General features: G+C 46.4%; 1 protein-coding gene across 1 annotated transcript in view; it reads left to right on the plus strand.

Moving 5' to 3' along the window:
- The first annotated feature begins 7,109 nt into the window (after window positions 1-7,109).
- STX1B (syntaxin 1B) overlaps window positions 7,110-18,200 on the plus strand; it is a 36,988-nt gene continuing 25,897 nt past the window's right edge. Inside the window, exon 1 of the mRNA XM_075284778.1 lies at window positions 7,110-7,396. Within this exon, the coding sequence (XP_075140879.1) occupies window positions 7,367-7,396 (30 nt within the window). The 5' untranslated portion in view covers window positions 7,110-7,366. The remainder of the gene's footprint in view (window positions 7,397-18,200) is intronic.

Raw genomic sequence — 18,200 nt, forward strand, 5'->3', positions numbered from 1 at the left:
TGTTCTCTTCCCTTTTCCCATGAATAGGGAACTCATAACATAGAATAAAGAAGCGCAGGGACACGACATGTGACCAGACCAGCACTTACACTTCTGTGGAAAGAATAGCTCCACCTGGTGTATGGAGTGAAACCGATACGACTATGTGCCCCATCTGGCTAGTCTCAGAACCTCCATAGGAATGGATAGAGAGACTCAAGCACGCGCGGCTACCTCTCCACTCACAGCAGCCATGATCAGGGTTTGGGGGACCCCATTTTCTGGACAGGTGCAGATTACAGAGGTGCGATCTGCAACTATAAGATAGTCCTTTCTGGATCCTGTGGATAGACGGGCTATGCATTAATATAGACTGTGGGCCCTATATGGGACAGTGCCTGACAATGTCTGTAAAACGCTGCGGAATATACTGGAGCTCTCATGAGAATGGGGGCCCTTGACTGCCATTCGTGGTCAGAGGAAAAGACGGCTGGGCCTGTGCAGGTCTCTCAATAAATTTTACAGTAATCCTGAAAAAGAGCCGTGTAGACAGCTGATCCCTTTTTCCAAGATGAGGGGTGAGCAAACCTTTCAGGATTCATTCCGATTCAGGTTTGACTGGTTGATTTGGTCTAAACCAAGAATTGCCTTAAAAAGTCATGTCTGACCCTTTGAGGGCTCCTGGGGCTTTCACTACCCTTTTTCTAGCTCTTTAAGAGTACGTTTACACAGTGTTTTTTGGACCAGATTTGGAGGTGGAGGCCGCTTCAGAATCCAGTCCAAAAAACGGCTATCTGCAGCCGGATGCCGCTGCAGTGCATACATTGCACCGGCATCCAGTTACGGCATTCCGCTCTGGATTAGGCCCAAATGCATTGGCCTAGTCTGGAGGGAGTGTCGCGAGGCGGATGTCTGCGGCTGAATCAGCCACGGAATCCGCCAGAAGAAAGGGCATGTCGCTTCTTTTTTCTGTGAGCAGGAACAAACTGCTCGCGGAAAAAGAAACCCATTGAATTCAATGGGAGGTGGTTTTTTGAGCCGGATTCTGACATGGATTCTGCATCAAAATCCAGCCCAAAAACTCCGGGTGAACTTACCCTAACACAAGCACAACCTTAGTAATGCCAAAGTAACAGTAACTGATATGGCAATGGGTAAACGGATGTCAGTCAGCAATAACAGCCTGGTGAATATCACACTGACATGGAGAAAAATTTACATCTTCTAAAATTTCACATTTGGGGGGTTTGTGGTGTGATCAAATATTATAGTACAAGAATCAGTTGTAGATGTAGTGTGTATAACTTCACTGAGTTTTCATGTTTGGCAAGGAAAGACAATACAGTACAGTAATGTTCTGCTTGGCTTCTAGCAAGACATTATAGGTGATCCTTCCTGATCCCTGAGATCCTGTGATTCTTCTCTGCTTTCACTTGGCGTGACTTAAAGCACAAAAAGTTTGGATTTGTTTAAGCCCAAAGTTTTTGAAACGTTCACATCAAATCAGTTCATTCATCTTCTCAAGATTGATGCCGGTCCCAGAAATGAGGTCCACATGTATTGGATACTTATGGCGTATCCCATGGATATAGCCATTAAAGGGGTTGCCCGGGAACATGATATCATTGCTGGAGTGTTTTCACTACTTACCGTACCTAACACAGTGCCATATATTGTATAATGGTTGTGCATGGTATTGCAGCTCAGCTCCATTTTTTTTTTTTCAATGGGGCTGAGCTCCAGCATGGTCATGTGACCACGGAACATGATGTCATTGGCGCAATATCACAGTCCTGGACAACCACTTTAAGTTCTACATGGAAATACCTGTATTACCGTACCGTGAAGTCTTAAAGGGATCCTATCACTCAGACACAATTTTTTCTAGGTACCACGTCAGAATAGCCTTAAGAAAGGCTATTCTAATGGGAATCTGATTTGTCCCTTTCCCTCTCTCAGGAGCAGCGTAGGCGCATTTTTCGCCTTTCTCATACTGCTTCCATCAGCTCTCGCCACCAGGAGGCCAGCTACAAAATCTTGTCCCGATGGTATAGGGTTCCTACAAGACTCCATGCTATGTTTCCTCAGGTCTCCCCATTATGTTGGCGCTGTGGCGACGAGGAAGGCACACTGCTACACATTTTTTGGTCCTGTCCTGCCCTTTCGTCCTTCTGGGAGGGGGTCAAGCGGATAACCCTCCAGCTTACTGAAACTTCTCACCATTTGGGCCCTGCCCTGTTCCTCCTTAATCATTGTGAGTCTTCTGTAAAGGTCTTTAAGCGTTCCCTACTTAGATTCCTGATCCTCGCTGCCTGGGCTTGTATCCCCCTTTTTTGGAAACGAGTGGATCCTCCTGCTCTCTCCCTCTGGATTTCGAAGGTCAACGAGATAATGCGCATGGAAAATCTCACGTCTTTCCTGCATGGCACGACTGAGGCGTACATCAAAACCTGGTTCTACTGGTTCAGGTTTCAACAGTCTGCAGAGTACCGGACGCTTCTGGGCTCTGACCCCTCCTCTGATTGATACTCTTGTTGTTCGTCTCAGGTATTTGACCAGTGGTTCCTCCCGAGCCCTTCCCAACTGGCTGTGGTATGGATGACCTGACGAGCGCTCTCACTGGTTTCGTGACTGCTCACACTCACCCCTACCTACCCTTTCACCCCCCACATTTAGTCCTCTCCCCCACCCATCTGTCCCACTAACCCCCTCCCTCCTCCCCCCCCTTCCTCCTCCCCCCCCCCTTTTTCCTTTTTCTATGTTGTTTTCTTTGTCTTTAATTTATTTTTTTTTTATTCTTCTATGATTGTATTTTGTGTTGCACTGTGTGCTTTTTCTGTTCGCAGGGCGGGTGTTCGCCCTGTAACTTGTAATTGTTTTTTCTTTTCTTATTGTATAAAAAAAAAAAAAATTTCAATAAAGTTTGAGTTATAAAAAAAAAGAAAGGCTATTCTTCTACTACCTTTCGTCGTCTTCTCCACGCCACCGTTCGTCTACAATCCCGGTTCTTGTCGGTATGCAAATTAGCTCTCTCGCAGCATTGGGGGCGGTCTCCAGTGCTCAAACAGCACTGGAGGCGTCGCCAATGCTGTGAGAGAACTCTCTCCAGTGCCGCCTCCATCGTCTTCAGCAGCGTCCTCTTCAGCCTCTTCTTTCGGCGGTGGCTTGTAACTTCTAGGCCTCGGGCCTTGGGCAGAGCAGACTGCGCATGCCCACAGGCCACGAGAAAATGGCCGCTTGCACAGTATTATAAGCCTGTGAATGTCTTTCGTTAAAGGGAACCACTGAAGAAACCACATGCTTCATGTGAACACCTCCCTAGAATAATATTATCCGCATTCTGCACCTTGCCAATAGAGACACTAAACAACGCTAAAGGCGTGCAGGAACCGTTAGGGTATATGTCCCTGGTGATCCAATCAGGACTCCCATTTCATCTTGTGCTGATCCAGTGCAGGTGTCCAATGATTTCCCTCCTTGGTGATCTTGCAGTTTGCTGTGCTGACACTAGAGGTCGTGCTTGTCCTCTATGTAGAGTGCTGACAGCCAGGAGGAGATGACAGCTGAAGCCGCTGCTGATTTAAAGGGGGTGTCCACCTCTGGCTGTGCAGAGTGCTGTGATAGGAGAGGGCTCTTAATGCTGCTGATGAGGTTTCTGTGCAGCCAATGGCAGGCGTTATAGTATAGGATGATAGGCGGGGCTTCCTGCCTGCTGCTCTGATGACAGCTCCCTCCACATCTGCTTACATCCTGCATAGTATAGAGATGGCTACAGGAGCTGGACATCTGCTGACAGGTGCTAAAATGTCAAATAACCATCACGGGCTCTGCCGTAACAGTCAAGATCATTCCTCCACTTCTGTAATGTTGTATGTTATATCTCTTTCTAAGAAAGCTGGGTGACATCCAACAGGGCCGCCATCCCAATTCATTTCCAAATAGCAATGCAGGAGCGGGGGTTTGTATTGCCACACAGCTGGGCAGATGCCACATCACGTTCGGCTTTGTCACGTAAAGTTGAGCCGTCGCTTTATCAGCACTTTCCCATCGATCGCGTGACTCATGGGTAAGGGGAAGGTGATGTGACTCAATCCGTACAATATCATGATTCACCGGGCAGAAGAAGTATAAATCTATATGATGGATACTGAGGGGGTGTACGCTGCGCGAACAGTGGCGCACTTCTGGTTTTGCTCCTCGGGTGGTGCCACTGTGTGGATATAATCCTTGATTCTAATCTTGTAGGTTTCCACCAGCGCCGCACCTCCCATGAGGCGACCTGAAGTGACTGCTTCAGGCGGCGCTATGCCAGCGCCCGGGGAGGGCGGCATTTTTGCTTACCTAAGCCAGTCCAGGACAAGCTGTCCTGGACTGGCTTAGCGTCACAGTCACCAAGTGGTGGATTGGGGAGGCCCTGTGGACGCAGCGCTGCTCCAGGGGCCTCCCCTCACGCTCAGGCAGAGAGCAGGTCCTCTCCGTGCCTGCTCTCTGCCTGCTAACGCCGATCCCCCACGCCCCCTTTGCCCCGCCCCCTCCGCCTCGGGCGGCGAAAAAGGCAGGTTCACCCCTGGTTTCCACACATTGTCCAGTCCTGGCCGTGGTCAGGCAGTATCCAGTTTCTCACCATTGTACAAACTTCTCTCCAGAAGGGCAAAGTGATGGAGATGCAACGTCTTTATGTCAGAATACTCAACACTGCACCAGAATCTCAGCGAGCGACACGGTGCAAGGCCAGTCCCCATCCATCCAATAATCTACAGGCCTACACAAACCATCAGGTGAAGCCACATGTGGCGAAACATATTGATGGATCTCCTGCCATGTTCTCCAGAGCCTTTCAAACTAAATTACTAGCAGCCACATTGTAGAGAGTAGGAGCAGAGGAACTACAGCGACCAGCGACACTACTCCGGTCTAACGCCCCTAAACATATCCTGCGATCTCCTAACTAGTGATCTTATATCTAGTGATCTCTATATCTAGTTGTCCTTTATCCTGTAATCTCCATATCTAGTGATCTATCTACTTAGCAATCTCATATTTAGTGACCTCCTGTCTAAGGCCCGGTTCACATCACTCCTCGAACAGAACCTAATCCGCATAAAAAAGCAGTTACCTTAGGAAACTTGCGGATCCCATAGACTATAATGGGGTTCATGTGGTTCCGCCCGAAAAATGCAGAGAGAAAAGCGCTGCTTGCAGGAACAGAATGGTCCGAACGCATCCGATATCTATTCATCTCTATAACTATTGATCTCCATTCCTTGTTATCTCCAGTAATCTTATTTTTAGGGTAATAATCTCTCTTTGTATTTAGTGTGTATATCTAGTAATCTTATATCTAGTGATTCCTATATCTAGTTATCTCCTTACACCTTTGGTGATTTCTCTGGAATGCTCTACCCCGGACAATCAGATTAACTCCCAACTTCTACAGTTTCAAACGCAAACTAAAGACGCATCTTTTCAGACAAGCCTATCACAATTCCTAATGCACAAAATTGTCTGAACACTGTATAAGCAATGCCGCCCCTGCTACCTCTTGTGTCACCCCCTCTACCTCATAGATTGTAAGCTCTTTTGAGCAGGGCCCTCAGTCCCATTGTGTGAAATGACGTTCTTTGTTATGTATGTCTGTATCTGAACCCTATAAATTGTACAGCGCTGCGGAATATGTTGGCGCTATATAAATAAAATGTATTATTATTATTATTGATCCCCATATCTAGCGATCTGTCATTATATCTAATGATCTTTCGCTCTCTATCTACATATCTCTCTCTAGCTAGTGAATTTCTCCATCTAGTGATTTCTATATATCTATTGATCTCTTTGTGTCTAGTGATCTCTCTTTATCTAATGATCTCTGTATCTTGTGGTCTGTCTCTTTCTAGTGATCTCTGTATCCAGATGTGATCTCTCTATATTTAGTGATATATCTAGTGATCTCTCTGTATCTAGCGTTCTCTCTATATTTAGTGATCTCAGAATCTACTGATATCTGTATTTACTGATCTCTCTGTATCCAGTGGTGAGCTTTCTATATCTAGTGACCTCTCTCTATATATAGTGATCACTCTCTATGTAGAGATCCCTCTGTATCTAGTTATCCGTCTGTATTTTGTGATCTTTCCCTATCTATTGACCTCTGTATCCAGTGGTGATCTTTATATCTTGCGTAGGTGTTTATTTATTATGCTTACTTATATAGCGCCGTCATATTCCGCAGCGCTTTACAGACATTGACAGTATTAGGCTGATTTTGAGGCAGATTCCTGAACAAACTCCTGACCAAAAAACTCTGTGTGAACTCAGCCTAACTGTATATCTAGTAATCTCTCTCTCTATCTAGTGATCTCTCCCCATGTCTAGTGATTTCTCTATATATCTAGTGATCTATGTAGTGATCTCTCTCTATGTCTAGTGATCTCTCGATTTAGTGATCTCTCTATCTAGTGGCCTCTCTAGTGATCTCTCCATATTTAGGGATCTCTCACTACTGTATATCTAGTGATCTATCTAGTGTGCTGTCTACAGCTTGTGATCTCTCTGTATCCAGTGGTGATCTTTCTATGTCTATTGATTTCTCTACATCTAGTGATCTCTTTCTATGTATCTAGTGATCCCTCTACATTTAGTGATCTGTCTATATGTATGATCTCTCTGTATCCAGTGATGAACTTTCTGTATGTAGTGATCCCTCTATAGCTAGTGATCTATGTGTATGTAGTGATCTGTATCCATTGGTGATCTCTCTATATCTGGTGACCTCTATATATCTGCAGCCAGGTGGTGTCCAGACTATAGTGTTTGGTGCTGCTGAGCCCCATTCCTCCCCCCACCCCCGGAGCTGCCCTGTTCGGGGATCCACCTGTGCTGTGGGCTGTGGCCGGGTGTGGAGGGCGCAGGCCCGGCTGGTGTCTATAATTATCCCCCTGTACATAAATATATATATTTCTCCGCCGCCTGGATATACATAGCTCCAGAGATCTATTCCTGGCCATATGCCTTGCAGATGCTGGGGCTGGTGAGACTACAACTCCCGTGATCCCCCGGGGCCCCTGCACTCGGCGCCTGCGCACAGCCTCTCCGCTCTGTCTCTTTCTCCCGCATCCTCGTCTGCAGCAGCAGCAGCAGCATCAGCACCAGAGCAGCAGAGCCGCCGCGTCCTCCCGCCCAGCACCCGCTGCCAGCTGCCCCCTGCTGCCCTCTGCTGCTGCCAGTCCCCCCTCCCCGGTGCCCGCAGCTGCCAGTACCCGGGCTCCATCCCCCCGCACCCGTCACCCCCCCCCCCGGACTCTGCAGCAGTGAGGGGGGAGTAGTCACCAGGAGGAGGAGGAGGAGGACTTGTCACCATCGTCAGTCCCCGCAGGAAGGAAGAAGAAGCATGAAGGACCGGACCCAGGAGCTGAGGAGTGTAAGAGCTGCAGCCCCTGCCTGTGTCCCCTGTGCCCCCCAGTGCTGACGGTACCCCCCTGGTGGTGTGAGGGGTGGGGGGCAACATGGAGGAGGAGGGGGAGGGCTGTGTGTGAGAGGGGAGGGGGTGAGGAGGGTGCATTGCGGGTCTGTGTCTTACTGATTTATGAGCCCAGCCGCTCAGTGCAGGAGAATCCGTGCCCACCGCCCCTACGTGTGTGACCGCTACGTGTGTGTGTGCCACTGACCGCCGACTGACCGATGTGTGTGTGTGAGCAAAGTGTGTGTGTGTCTGACCGATGTGTGTGTATCTGACCGATGTGTGTGTGACCGATGTGTGTGTATCTGACCGATATGTGTGTGTGACTGATATGTGTGTGTGACAGATGTGTGTGTATCTCAACAATATGTGTGTGACTGATGTGCGTGTGACCTGTGTGTGTCTGACTTATGTATGTGCATCTCACTAATGTGTGTGTGACCAAAGTGTATATGCCTGACTGATGTGTGTGACCAATGTGTGTGTATCTCACCAATATGTGTGTGCGTGACCAAAGTGTGTATATCTGACCGATGTGTGTGTGTGTGATCAATGTGTGTGTGTCTGACCGATGTCTGTGACTGATGTGTGTGGCCAAAGTGTATATACCTGACCGATGTGTGTGTATCTCACCAATATGTGTGTGTGACCGATGTGTGTGAACAATGTGTGTGACACTGACTGCCATCTGGCCAATGTGTTGTGTGAACATTTTGTCTGTGTGACTGATGTGTGTGTGACCAGTGTGTTTGTGAACAGTATGAGTGTGACCAATGTGTTTATGACTGATGTGTGTCTGATATGAGTGTGACCAATGTGGGTTTCTGACTGGTTTGTGGAGAGTGTGTGTGTGAACAATATGTGTGCACAACTGACTAGTGTGTGACTAGTTTGTAACTAACATGTTTGCACTACTGACCGTTATATGAACGATGTCTGTGTCACCAATATGTGTTTGATCAGTGCGTGTGACAAATGCGTGTACACAACTAACTGATGTATGACCATTGTGTGTGACCAGTGTGTGTGAGCACGATGTGACCGATGCATGAGTTACTAATAAGTGTGAACAATCTGTTTGTGACTGGTGTGTGTTACTGACCTGTGAGTGTGTATGTAACCAGTGTGTGTAACTGGTGTGTGTGACCATTGTATTTGTAATGAATATGTATGCTTGAGACTGGTGTGTGTAGCAGGTGTATGCTTGTGTACGCAGTGTGTGATCAGTGTGTTTGACTTACGTTTGTGAAGCTAGTGTGTGTGTGTGTGACTTGTGTGACCATTGTCTGTATAGCTGGTGGTAATGTGAATAGTGTGTGTCTAGCAGGTGTGAATGTGTGATATGGCCTCTATGTGTGTAAGCGGTATATACATTGTGTGTTGCTGTCGTTTCTGTAGGGTGATCAGAGTGTACATATGTGAGTAGTGTGTGTTTGTAATGTGGTTAGTGTGATGATTAGTAATTGTGAGCAGTACATGTGAGATGGAGTGGTGCTTGTGCTCTACATGAATGACATTACATACAGTATACGCCGCCATACTGTGCACTGTGTCAGTGTGTGGTAACTGCTTAGTGTGCACTATACATCAGGTGTGGTTACTGTGTAGTTGTGGCTTCATTCATTGCCTCCCCTCATTCATCGCTCTGGCTCATTCATGTGTGTGCGTGTGTGTGCCAGGCCGGCAGCTGCCGAGCACATGTTCCAGAGGGAGATTGATAACTTGTGTGTGATCAGTATGCAGACCGTGTTTGGATTGAATGTGCCCTGTAGATAAGACGATGGCGTGTGCTCTGTACATATGTGGATGGAGCGTGCTTTGTACATGTATGGATTGAGCATGATCTGCACATGTTTGGATAGAGTTATTTGTACATGTGTGGATGGAGCATGCTTTTTACATTTGTGGATTTTGTGTTCACTGTATATGTGTGGATGGATTGTGTGCTGTATGTGTATATATGGAGTATGCTCTAAACATGTGTGGATGGAGTGCGCTCTGTACATGTATATATGGAGTATGATCTGTACATGTATAGATGGAGTGTGCACTGTACATGTGTGGATGGAGAGTCTTCTATACATGTGTGGATGTTGTGTGCTGTACATGTTTGGTTGTAGTGTGCACTTTACATGTGGGGATAGAGTGTGTGCTGTACATCTGTGAATGAAGCGTGTGTTGTACATGTGTGGATGATGGTGTGTTCTCAAATGTGTGGATGGAGTATGCACTTTACATGTATGGATGATGTGTGTTTTGTACATGTGTGGATGAAGTGTGCACTGTTTATGTGTGGATGGAGTGCACTGTACGTGTGTGGCTGTAGCGTGCTCTGTACATGTGTGGATGAAGTGTGCACTGTTTATGTGTGGATGGAGTGCACTGTACGTGTGTGGCTGTAGCGTTCTCTGTACATGTGTGGATGAAGTGTGCACTGTTTATGTGTGGATGGAGTGCACTGTACGTGTGTGGCTGTAGCGTGCTCTGTACATGTGTGGATGAAGTGTGCACTGTTTATGTGTGGATGGAGTGTGCTCTGTACATGTGGGGAGGGAGTGTATAGAAGGATATAATGGGGAGGGAGTGTGTTCGATACATGTATAGAAGGAGTGTGTGCTGTACATATGTACATGGCCTATACTTCTTTGGATGGAGAGTTCTCTGTACCTGTAGGAATAGAATATGCTCTGTTCCTGTGCAGATGGAGTGCACACTATACATGTTTGGATGAAGTGTGCTCTGTACGTATATAGATGGAGCATGACATGTACAGAACACTTTCCATTTGCACGTGTACATGGCACCCTCCATCTATATATGTACAGAACACACTCCATACACATATGTACAGAACAGATTCCATCCACACATGTGAAGATGTAGTGTACTCTGCACATATGTGGATGGCATGTGCTCTGCATATATGTGGATGTAGTGTGCTCTGTACATGAATAGATGTAGTGTGCTCTATACATTTGTGAATGGAGTGTTCACTGTACATGTGTGGATGAAGTATGCACTGTACATATGTGGATGGAGGATGGAGTATGTTCTGTACATGGATAGATGGAGTGTGTGCTGTACATGTGTAGATGGAGCATGGCCTATACATTTGTTGGTGAAGTGTGTTCTGTACATATATAAATGGAGCATGCCCTGTACATGTCCAGAACACATTCCATCTGCACATGTACAGGGCACGCTCCATCTATATATATACAGAGCACACGCCATACACACATCTACAGAACAGATACATGTGTCGAAGGCATATGCTCTGTACATGTATATATGGAGCATGTTCTGTACACGTGAGGATGGAATGTGCTTTTTACAAGTGTGGATGAAGTGTGCTTTGTCCTATATATATATATATGGAGTATGCTCTGTACATGTATGAATGGAGTGTGCTCTCTACATGTATGAATGGAGTGTGCTCTGTAAATGTGTGGATGGAGTGTGCTCTCTACATGTATGAATGGAGTGTGCTCTCTACATGTATGAATGGAGTGTGCTTTGTACATGTATGAATGGCGTGTGCTCGCTACATGTATGAGTGGAGTGTGCTCTGTAAATGTGTGGATGGAGTGTGCTTTGTACATGTATGAATGGAGTGTGCTCTCTACATGTATGAATGGAGTGTGCTCTGTACATGTATGAATGGAGTGTGCTCTGTACATGTATGAGTGGAGTGTGCTCTGTACATGTATGAATGGAGTGTGCTCTGTACATGTATGAGTGGAGTGTGCTCTGTAAATGTGTGGATGGAGTGGGCTTTGTACATGTATGAATGGAGTGTGCTCTGTACATGTATGAGTGGAGTGTGCTCTGTAAATGTGGATAGAGTGGGCTCTGTACATGTATGAATGGAGTGTGCTCTGTACATGTATGAGTGGAGTGTGCTCTGTAAATGTGTGGATGGAGTGGGCTTTGTACATGTATGAATGGAGTGTGCTCTGTACATGTATGAGTGGAGTGTGCTCTGTAAATGTGTGGATAGAGTGGGCTCTGTACATGTATGAATGGAGTGTGCTCTGTACATGTATGAGTAGAGTGTGCTCTGTAAATGTGCGGATGGAGTGTGCTTTGTACATGTATGAATGGATTGTGCTCTGTACATGTATGAATGGAGTGTGCTCTGTACATGTATGAATGGAGTGTGCTCTGTACATGTATGAATGGAGTGTGCTCTGTACATGTGCAAATTTAATGTTCTCTGTACATGTTCTCTGGATGTAGTTTGTTCTATACATGAGTGGAAGGCATACACTCTGTACATGCATATATGGAGCATGTTCTGTACAAATGTAGATGGAGTGTGCTGTGTACATATGTGGATGAAATATGATTTATCATATATATATAGAGAGAGAGAGTATGCTCTGTACATGTCTGGATGAAATGTGTTCTGTACATGTATGAATGGAGTGTGCTCTGTACATGTGTGGGTAGAGTGTGCTCTGTACATGTGTGGATAGACTGTGCTCTGTACATGTGTGGATGGAGTGAGTTCTATACATGTATGCATGCAGTGTGCTTTGTACATGTATGAATGGAGTGTGCTCTGTACATGTGTGGATGGAGTGTGCACTGTACATGTGTGGATGCAGTTTGTTCTATACATGCATGGAAGGCATATGCTCTGTACATGCATATATGGAGCTTGTTCTGTACATGTATGAATGGAGTGTGCTTTATATATGTGTGGATAGATTGTGGTCTGTACATGTGTGCATGCAGTGAGTTCTGTACATGTGTGGATGGAGTGTGCTGTGTATGTGTATGAATGAAGTATGCTCTGTACATGTATGAATGGAGTGTGCTCTGTACGTGTATGAATGAAGTATGCTCTGTACATGTATGAATGGAGTGTGCTCTGTACATGTGTGGATGGAGTGTGCTGTGTACGTGTATGAATAAAGTTTGCTCTGTACATGTGTGGATGGAGTGTGCTCTGTACATGTATGAGTGGAGTGTGCTCTGTACATGTATGAATGGAGTGTGCTCTGTACATGTATGAGTGGAGTGTGCTCTGTAAATGTGTGGATGGAGTGGGCTTTGTACATGTGTGGATGGAGTGTGCTCTGTACATATATGAATGGAGTGTGCTCTCTACATGTGTGGATGGAGTGTGCTATGTACATGTATGAAATGAGTATGCTCTGTACATGTATGAAAGGAGTGTGTTCTGTACATGTGTGGATGGAGTGTTCTCTGTACATGTATGAATGAAGTGTGCTCTGTACATGTGTGGATGGAGTGTGCTCTGTACATGTATGAAAGGAGTGTGCTCTGTAAATGTGTTGATGGAGTGTGCTCTGCACATGTGTGGATGGAGTGTGCTCTACATATGTGTGGATGGAGTGTGCTCTATATATGTGTGGATGGAGTGTGCTCTATATATGTGTGGATGGAGTGTGCTTTGTACATGTGTGGATGGAGTGTGCTCTGTACATGTATGAATGAAGTGTGCTCTGTACATGTGTGGATGGAGTGTGCTCTGTACATGTGTGGATGGAGTGTGCTCTATATATGTGTGGATGGAGTGTGCTCTGTACATGTGTGGATAGAGTGTGCTCTGTACATGTGTGGATGGAGTGCGCTCTGTACATGTGTGGATGGAGTACGCTCTGTACATGTGTGGATTGAGTGTGCTCTGTACATGTGTGGATGGAGTGTACTCTGTACATGTGTCAGATCAAGGTTGGACAATATAATCTCACAGACTTGTGGAGATACAAATAAGTTGTGACATGTGTGGAGCTCTGTCATGTCATGAATTCTGATTAGTTTTATATCAAATGTGACAAAAATCTGAAGGTTTGGGAAGAATTTAAGAAATTGTAAAAGATTGTCTGTTGTATGTGCAACCAAACGATAGTCCACATTTATACAGGGATCATAAATGATTGGGCGTCTGTATTGGTCTACATTAGTGCATGAAATCTGGTTGTATAGACCGGCCTATATACATGAGATCTGATTGTATGATATTTGGAATGTATTTATATACTTTATTGTATGGCAATGAATGGTTGAGTACTATAGATGTAGCATTTGTAGAGTCAGAGACATTTGTAAAGATAGGAGAGAGTCAGGGATATCTGTACAGATAGGAGAGAGTCAGCCACACCTGTACAGATAGGAGAGAGTCATCGACACCTGTACAGATAGGAGAGAGTCATCGACACCTGTACAGATAGGAGAGAGTCAGCCACACCTGTACAGATAGGAGAGAGTCAGCGACACCTGTACAGATAGGAGAGAGTCATCGACACCTGTACAGATAGGAGAGAGTCAGCCACACCTGTACAGATAGGAGAGAGTCAGCGACACCTGTACAGATAGCAGAGAGTCAGGGATATCTGTACAGATAGGAGAGAGTCATCGACACCTGTACAGATAGGAGAGAGTCAGCGACACCAGTACAGATAGGAGAGAGTCAGGGACACCTGTACAGATAGAAGAGAGTCATCGACACCTGTTCAGATAAGAGAGAGTCAGGGATATCTGTACAGATAGGAGAGAGTCATCGACACCTGTACAGATAGGAGAGAGTCATCGACATCTGTACAGATAGGAGAGAGTCAGCGACACCTGTACAGATAGGAGAGAGTCAGCGACACCAGTACAGATAGGAGAGAGTCAGGGATATCTGTACAGATAGGAGAGAGTCATCGACACCTGTACAGATAGGAGAGAGTCAGGGATATCTGTACAGATAGGAGAGAGTCAGGGATATCTGTACAGATAGGAGAGAGTCAGGGATATCTGTACAGATAGGAGAGAGTCAGCGACACCTGTACAGATAGGAGAGAGTCAGCGACACCAGTACAGATAGGAGAGAGTCAGGGATATCTGTACAGATAGGAGAGAGTCAGGGATATCTGTACAGATAGGAGAGAGTCAGGGATATCTGTACAGATAGGAGAGAGTCATCGACACCTGTACAGATAGGAGAGAGTCAGGGACACCTGTACAGATAGGAGAGAGTCATCGGCACCTGTACAGATAGGAGAGAGTCATCGACACCTGTACAGATAGGAGAGAGTCAGGGACACCTGTACAGATAGGAGAGAGTCAGGGACACCTGTACAGATAGGAGAGAGTCATCGACACCTGTACAGATAGGAGAGAGTCAGGGATATCTGTACAGATAGGAGAGAGTCAGCAACACCAGTACAAATAGGAGAGGGTCAGGGATATCTGTACGTATAGGAAAGAGTCAGCCACAGCTGTACAGATAGGAGAGAGTCAGGGACACCTGTACAGATAGGAGAGAGTCATCGACACCTGTACAGATAGGAGAGGGTCAGGGATATCTGTACAGATAAGAGAGAGTCATCGACACCTGTACAGATAGGAGAGAGTCAGGGACACCTGTACAGATAAGAGAGAGTCATTGACACCTGTATAGATAGGAGTCATCGACACCTGTACAGATAGGAGAGAGTCATTGACACCTGTATAGATAGGAGTCATCGACACCTGTACAGATAGGAGAGAGTCAGCGACACCTGTACAGATAAGAGAGGGTCAGCGACACCTGTACAGATAGGAGAGAGTCAGAAACATGTGTACAGATAGGAGAGAGTCAGGGACACCTGTACAGATAGGAGAGAGTCAGTGACACCTGTACAGATAAGAGAGAGTCATCGACACCTGTACAGATAGGAGAGAGTCATCGACACCTGTACAGATAGGAGAGAGTCAGCGACACCTGTACAGATAGGAGAGAGTCAGGGACATGTGTACAGATAGGAGAGAGTCAGCGACACCTGTACAGATAAGAGAGGGTCAGGGATATCTGTACAGATAGGAGAGAGTGAGCGACACCTGTACAGATAGGAGAGAGTCAGTGACACCTGTACAGATAGGAGAGAGTAATCGACACCTGTACAGATAGGAGAGGGTCAGAGACACCAGTACAGATAGGAGAGAGTCAGGGATATCTGTACTGATAGGAGAGAGTGAGGGACACCTGTACAGATAGGAGAGAGTCAGGGATATCTGTACAGATAGGAGAGAGTCAGCCACACCTGTACAGATAGGAGAGAGTCAGGGATATCTGTACAGATAGGAGAGAGTCATCGACACCTGTACAGATAGGAGAGAGTCAGGGATATCTGTACAGATAGGAGAGAGTCATCGACACCTGTACAGATAGGAGAGAGTCAGGGATATCTGTACAGATAGGAGAGATTCAGGGATATCTGTACAGATAGGAGAGAGTCAGCGACACCTGTACAGATAGGAGAGAGTCAGCGACACCAGTACAGATAGGAGAGAGTCATCAACACTTGTACAGATAGGAGAGAGTCATCGACACCTGTACAGATAGGAGAGAGTCAGGGACACCTGTACAGATAGGAGAGAGTCATCGGCACCTGTACAGATAGGAGAGAGTCATCGACACCTGTACAGATAGGAGAGGGTCAGGGATATCTGTACAGATAGGAGAGAGTCATCGACACCTGTACAGATAGGAGAGAGTCAGGGACACCTGTACAGATAGGAGAGAGTCAGGGATATCTGTACAGATAGGAGAGAGTCATCGGCACCTGTACAGATAGGAGAGAGTCAGCAACACCAGTACAAATAGGAGAGGGTTAGGGATATCTGTACGTATAGGAAAGAGTCAGCCACAGCTGTACAGATAGGAGAGGGTCAGCGACACCTGTACAGATAGGAGAGAGTCAGCGACACCAGTACAGATAGGAGAGAGTCATCAACACCTGTACAGATAGGAGAGAGTCATCGACACCTGTACAGATAGGAGAGGGTCAGGGATATCTGTACAGATAGGAGAGAGTCATCGACACCTGTACAGATAGGAGAGAGTCAGGGACACCTGTACAGATAGGAGAGAGTCAGTGACACCTGTACAGATAAGAGAGAGTCATTGACACCTGTATAGATAGGAGTCATCGACACCTGTACAGATAGGAGAGAGTCATCGACACCTGTACAGATAGGAGAGTCATCGACACCTATACAGATAGGAGAGAGTCAGCGACACCTGTACAGATAAGAGAGGGTCAGCGACACCTGTACAGATAAGAGAGAGTCAGGGACATGTGTACAGATAGGAGAGAGTCAGGGACACCTGTACAGATAGGAGAGAGTCAGTGACACCTGTACAGATAAGAGAGAGTCATCGACACCTGTACAGATAGGAGAGAGTCATCGACACCTGTACAGATAGGAGAGAGTCAGCGACACCTGTACAGATAGGAGAGAGTCAGGGACACCTGTACAGATAGGAGAGAGTCAGTGACACCTGTACAGATAAGAGAGAGTCATCGACACCTGTACAGATAGGAGAGAGTCATCGACACCTGTACAGATAGGAGAGAGTCATCGTCACCTGTACAGATAGGAGAGAGTCATCGACACCTGTACAGATAGGAGAGAGTCATCGACACCTGTACAGATAGGAGAGAGTCATCGACACCTGTACAGATAGGAGAGTCATCGATACCTGTACAGATAGGAGAGAGTCATCGACACCTGTACAGATAGGAGAGGGTCAGCGACACCTGTACAGATAGGAGAGGGTCAGTGACACCTTTACAGATAGGAGAGGGTCAGCGACACCTGTATTGATAAGAGAGAGTCAGGGACATGTGTACAGATAGGAGAGAGTCATCGACACCTGTACAGATAGGAGAGAGTCATCGACACCTGTACAGATAGGAGAGAGTCAGGGACACCTGTACAGATAGGAGAGAGTCATCGACACCTGTACAGATAGGAGAGAGTCAGGGATATCTGTACAGATAGGAGAGAGTCAGCAACACCAGTACAAATAGGAGAGGGTCAGGGATATCTGTACGTATAGGAGAGAGTCAGCCACAGCTGTACAGATAGGAGAGGGTCAGCGACACCTGTACAGATAGGAGAGAGTCAGGGACACCTGTACAGATAGGAGAGAGTCATCAACACCTGTACAGATAGGAGAGAGTCATCGACACCTGTACAGATAGGAGAGGGTCAGGGATATCTGTACAGATAAGAGAGAGTCATCGACACCTGTACAGATAGGAGAGAGTCAGGGACACCTGTACAGATAAGAGAGAGTCATTGACACCTGTATAGATAGGAGTCATCGACACCTGTACAGATAGGAGAGAGTCATTGACACCTGTATAGATAGGAGTCATCGACACCTGTACAGATAGGAGAGAGTCAGCGACACCTGTACAGATAAGAGAGGGTCAGCGACACCTGTACAGATAGGAGAGAGTCAGAAACATGTGTACAGATAGGAGAGAGTCAGGGACACCTGTACAGATAGGAGAGAGTCAGTGACACCTGTACAGATAAGAGAGAGTCATCGACACCTGTACAGATAGGAGAGAGTCATCGACACCTGTACAGATAGGAGAGAGTCAGCGACACCTGTACAGATAGGAGAGAGTCAGGGACATGTGTACAGATAGGAGAGAGTCAGCGACACCTGTACAGATAAGAGAGGGTCAGGGATATCTGTACAGATAGGAGAGAGTGAGCGACACCTGTACAGATAGGAGAGAGTCAGTGACACCTGTACAGATAGGAGAGAGTAATCGACACCTGTACAGATAGGAGAGGGTCAGAGACACCAGTACAGATAGGAGAGAGTCAGGGATATCTGTACTGATAGGAGAGAGTGAGGGACACCTGTACAGATAGGAGAGAGTCAGGGATATCTGTACAGATAGGAGAGAGTCAGCCACACCTGTACAGATAGGAGAGAGTCAGGGATATCTGTACAGATAGGAGA

The sequence above is a fragment of the Leptodactylus fuscus genome, chromosome 8 (assembly GCF_031893055.1).
Source record: "Leptodactylus fuscus isolate aLepFus1 chromosome 8, aLepFus1.hap2, whole genome shotgun sequence".
NCBI lineage: Eukaryota > Metazoa > Chordata > Amphibia > Anura > Leptodactylidae > Leptodactylus > Leptodactylus fuscus.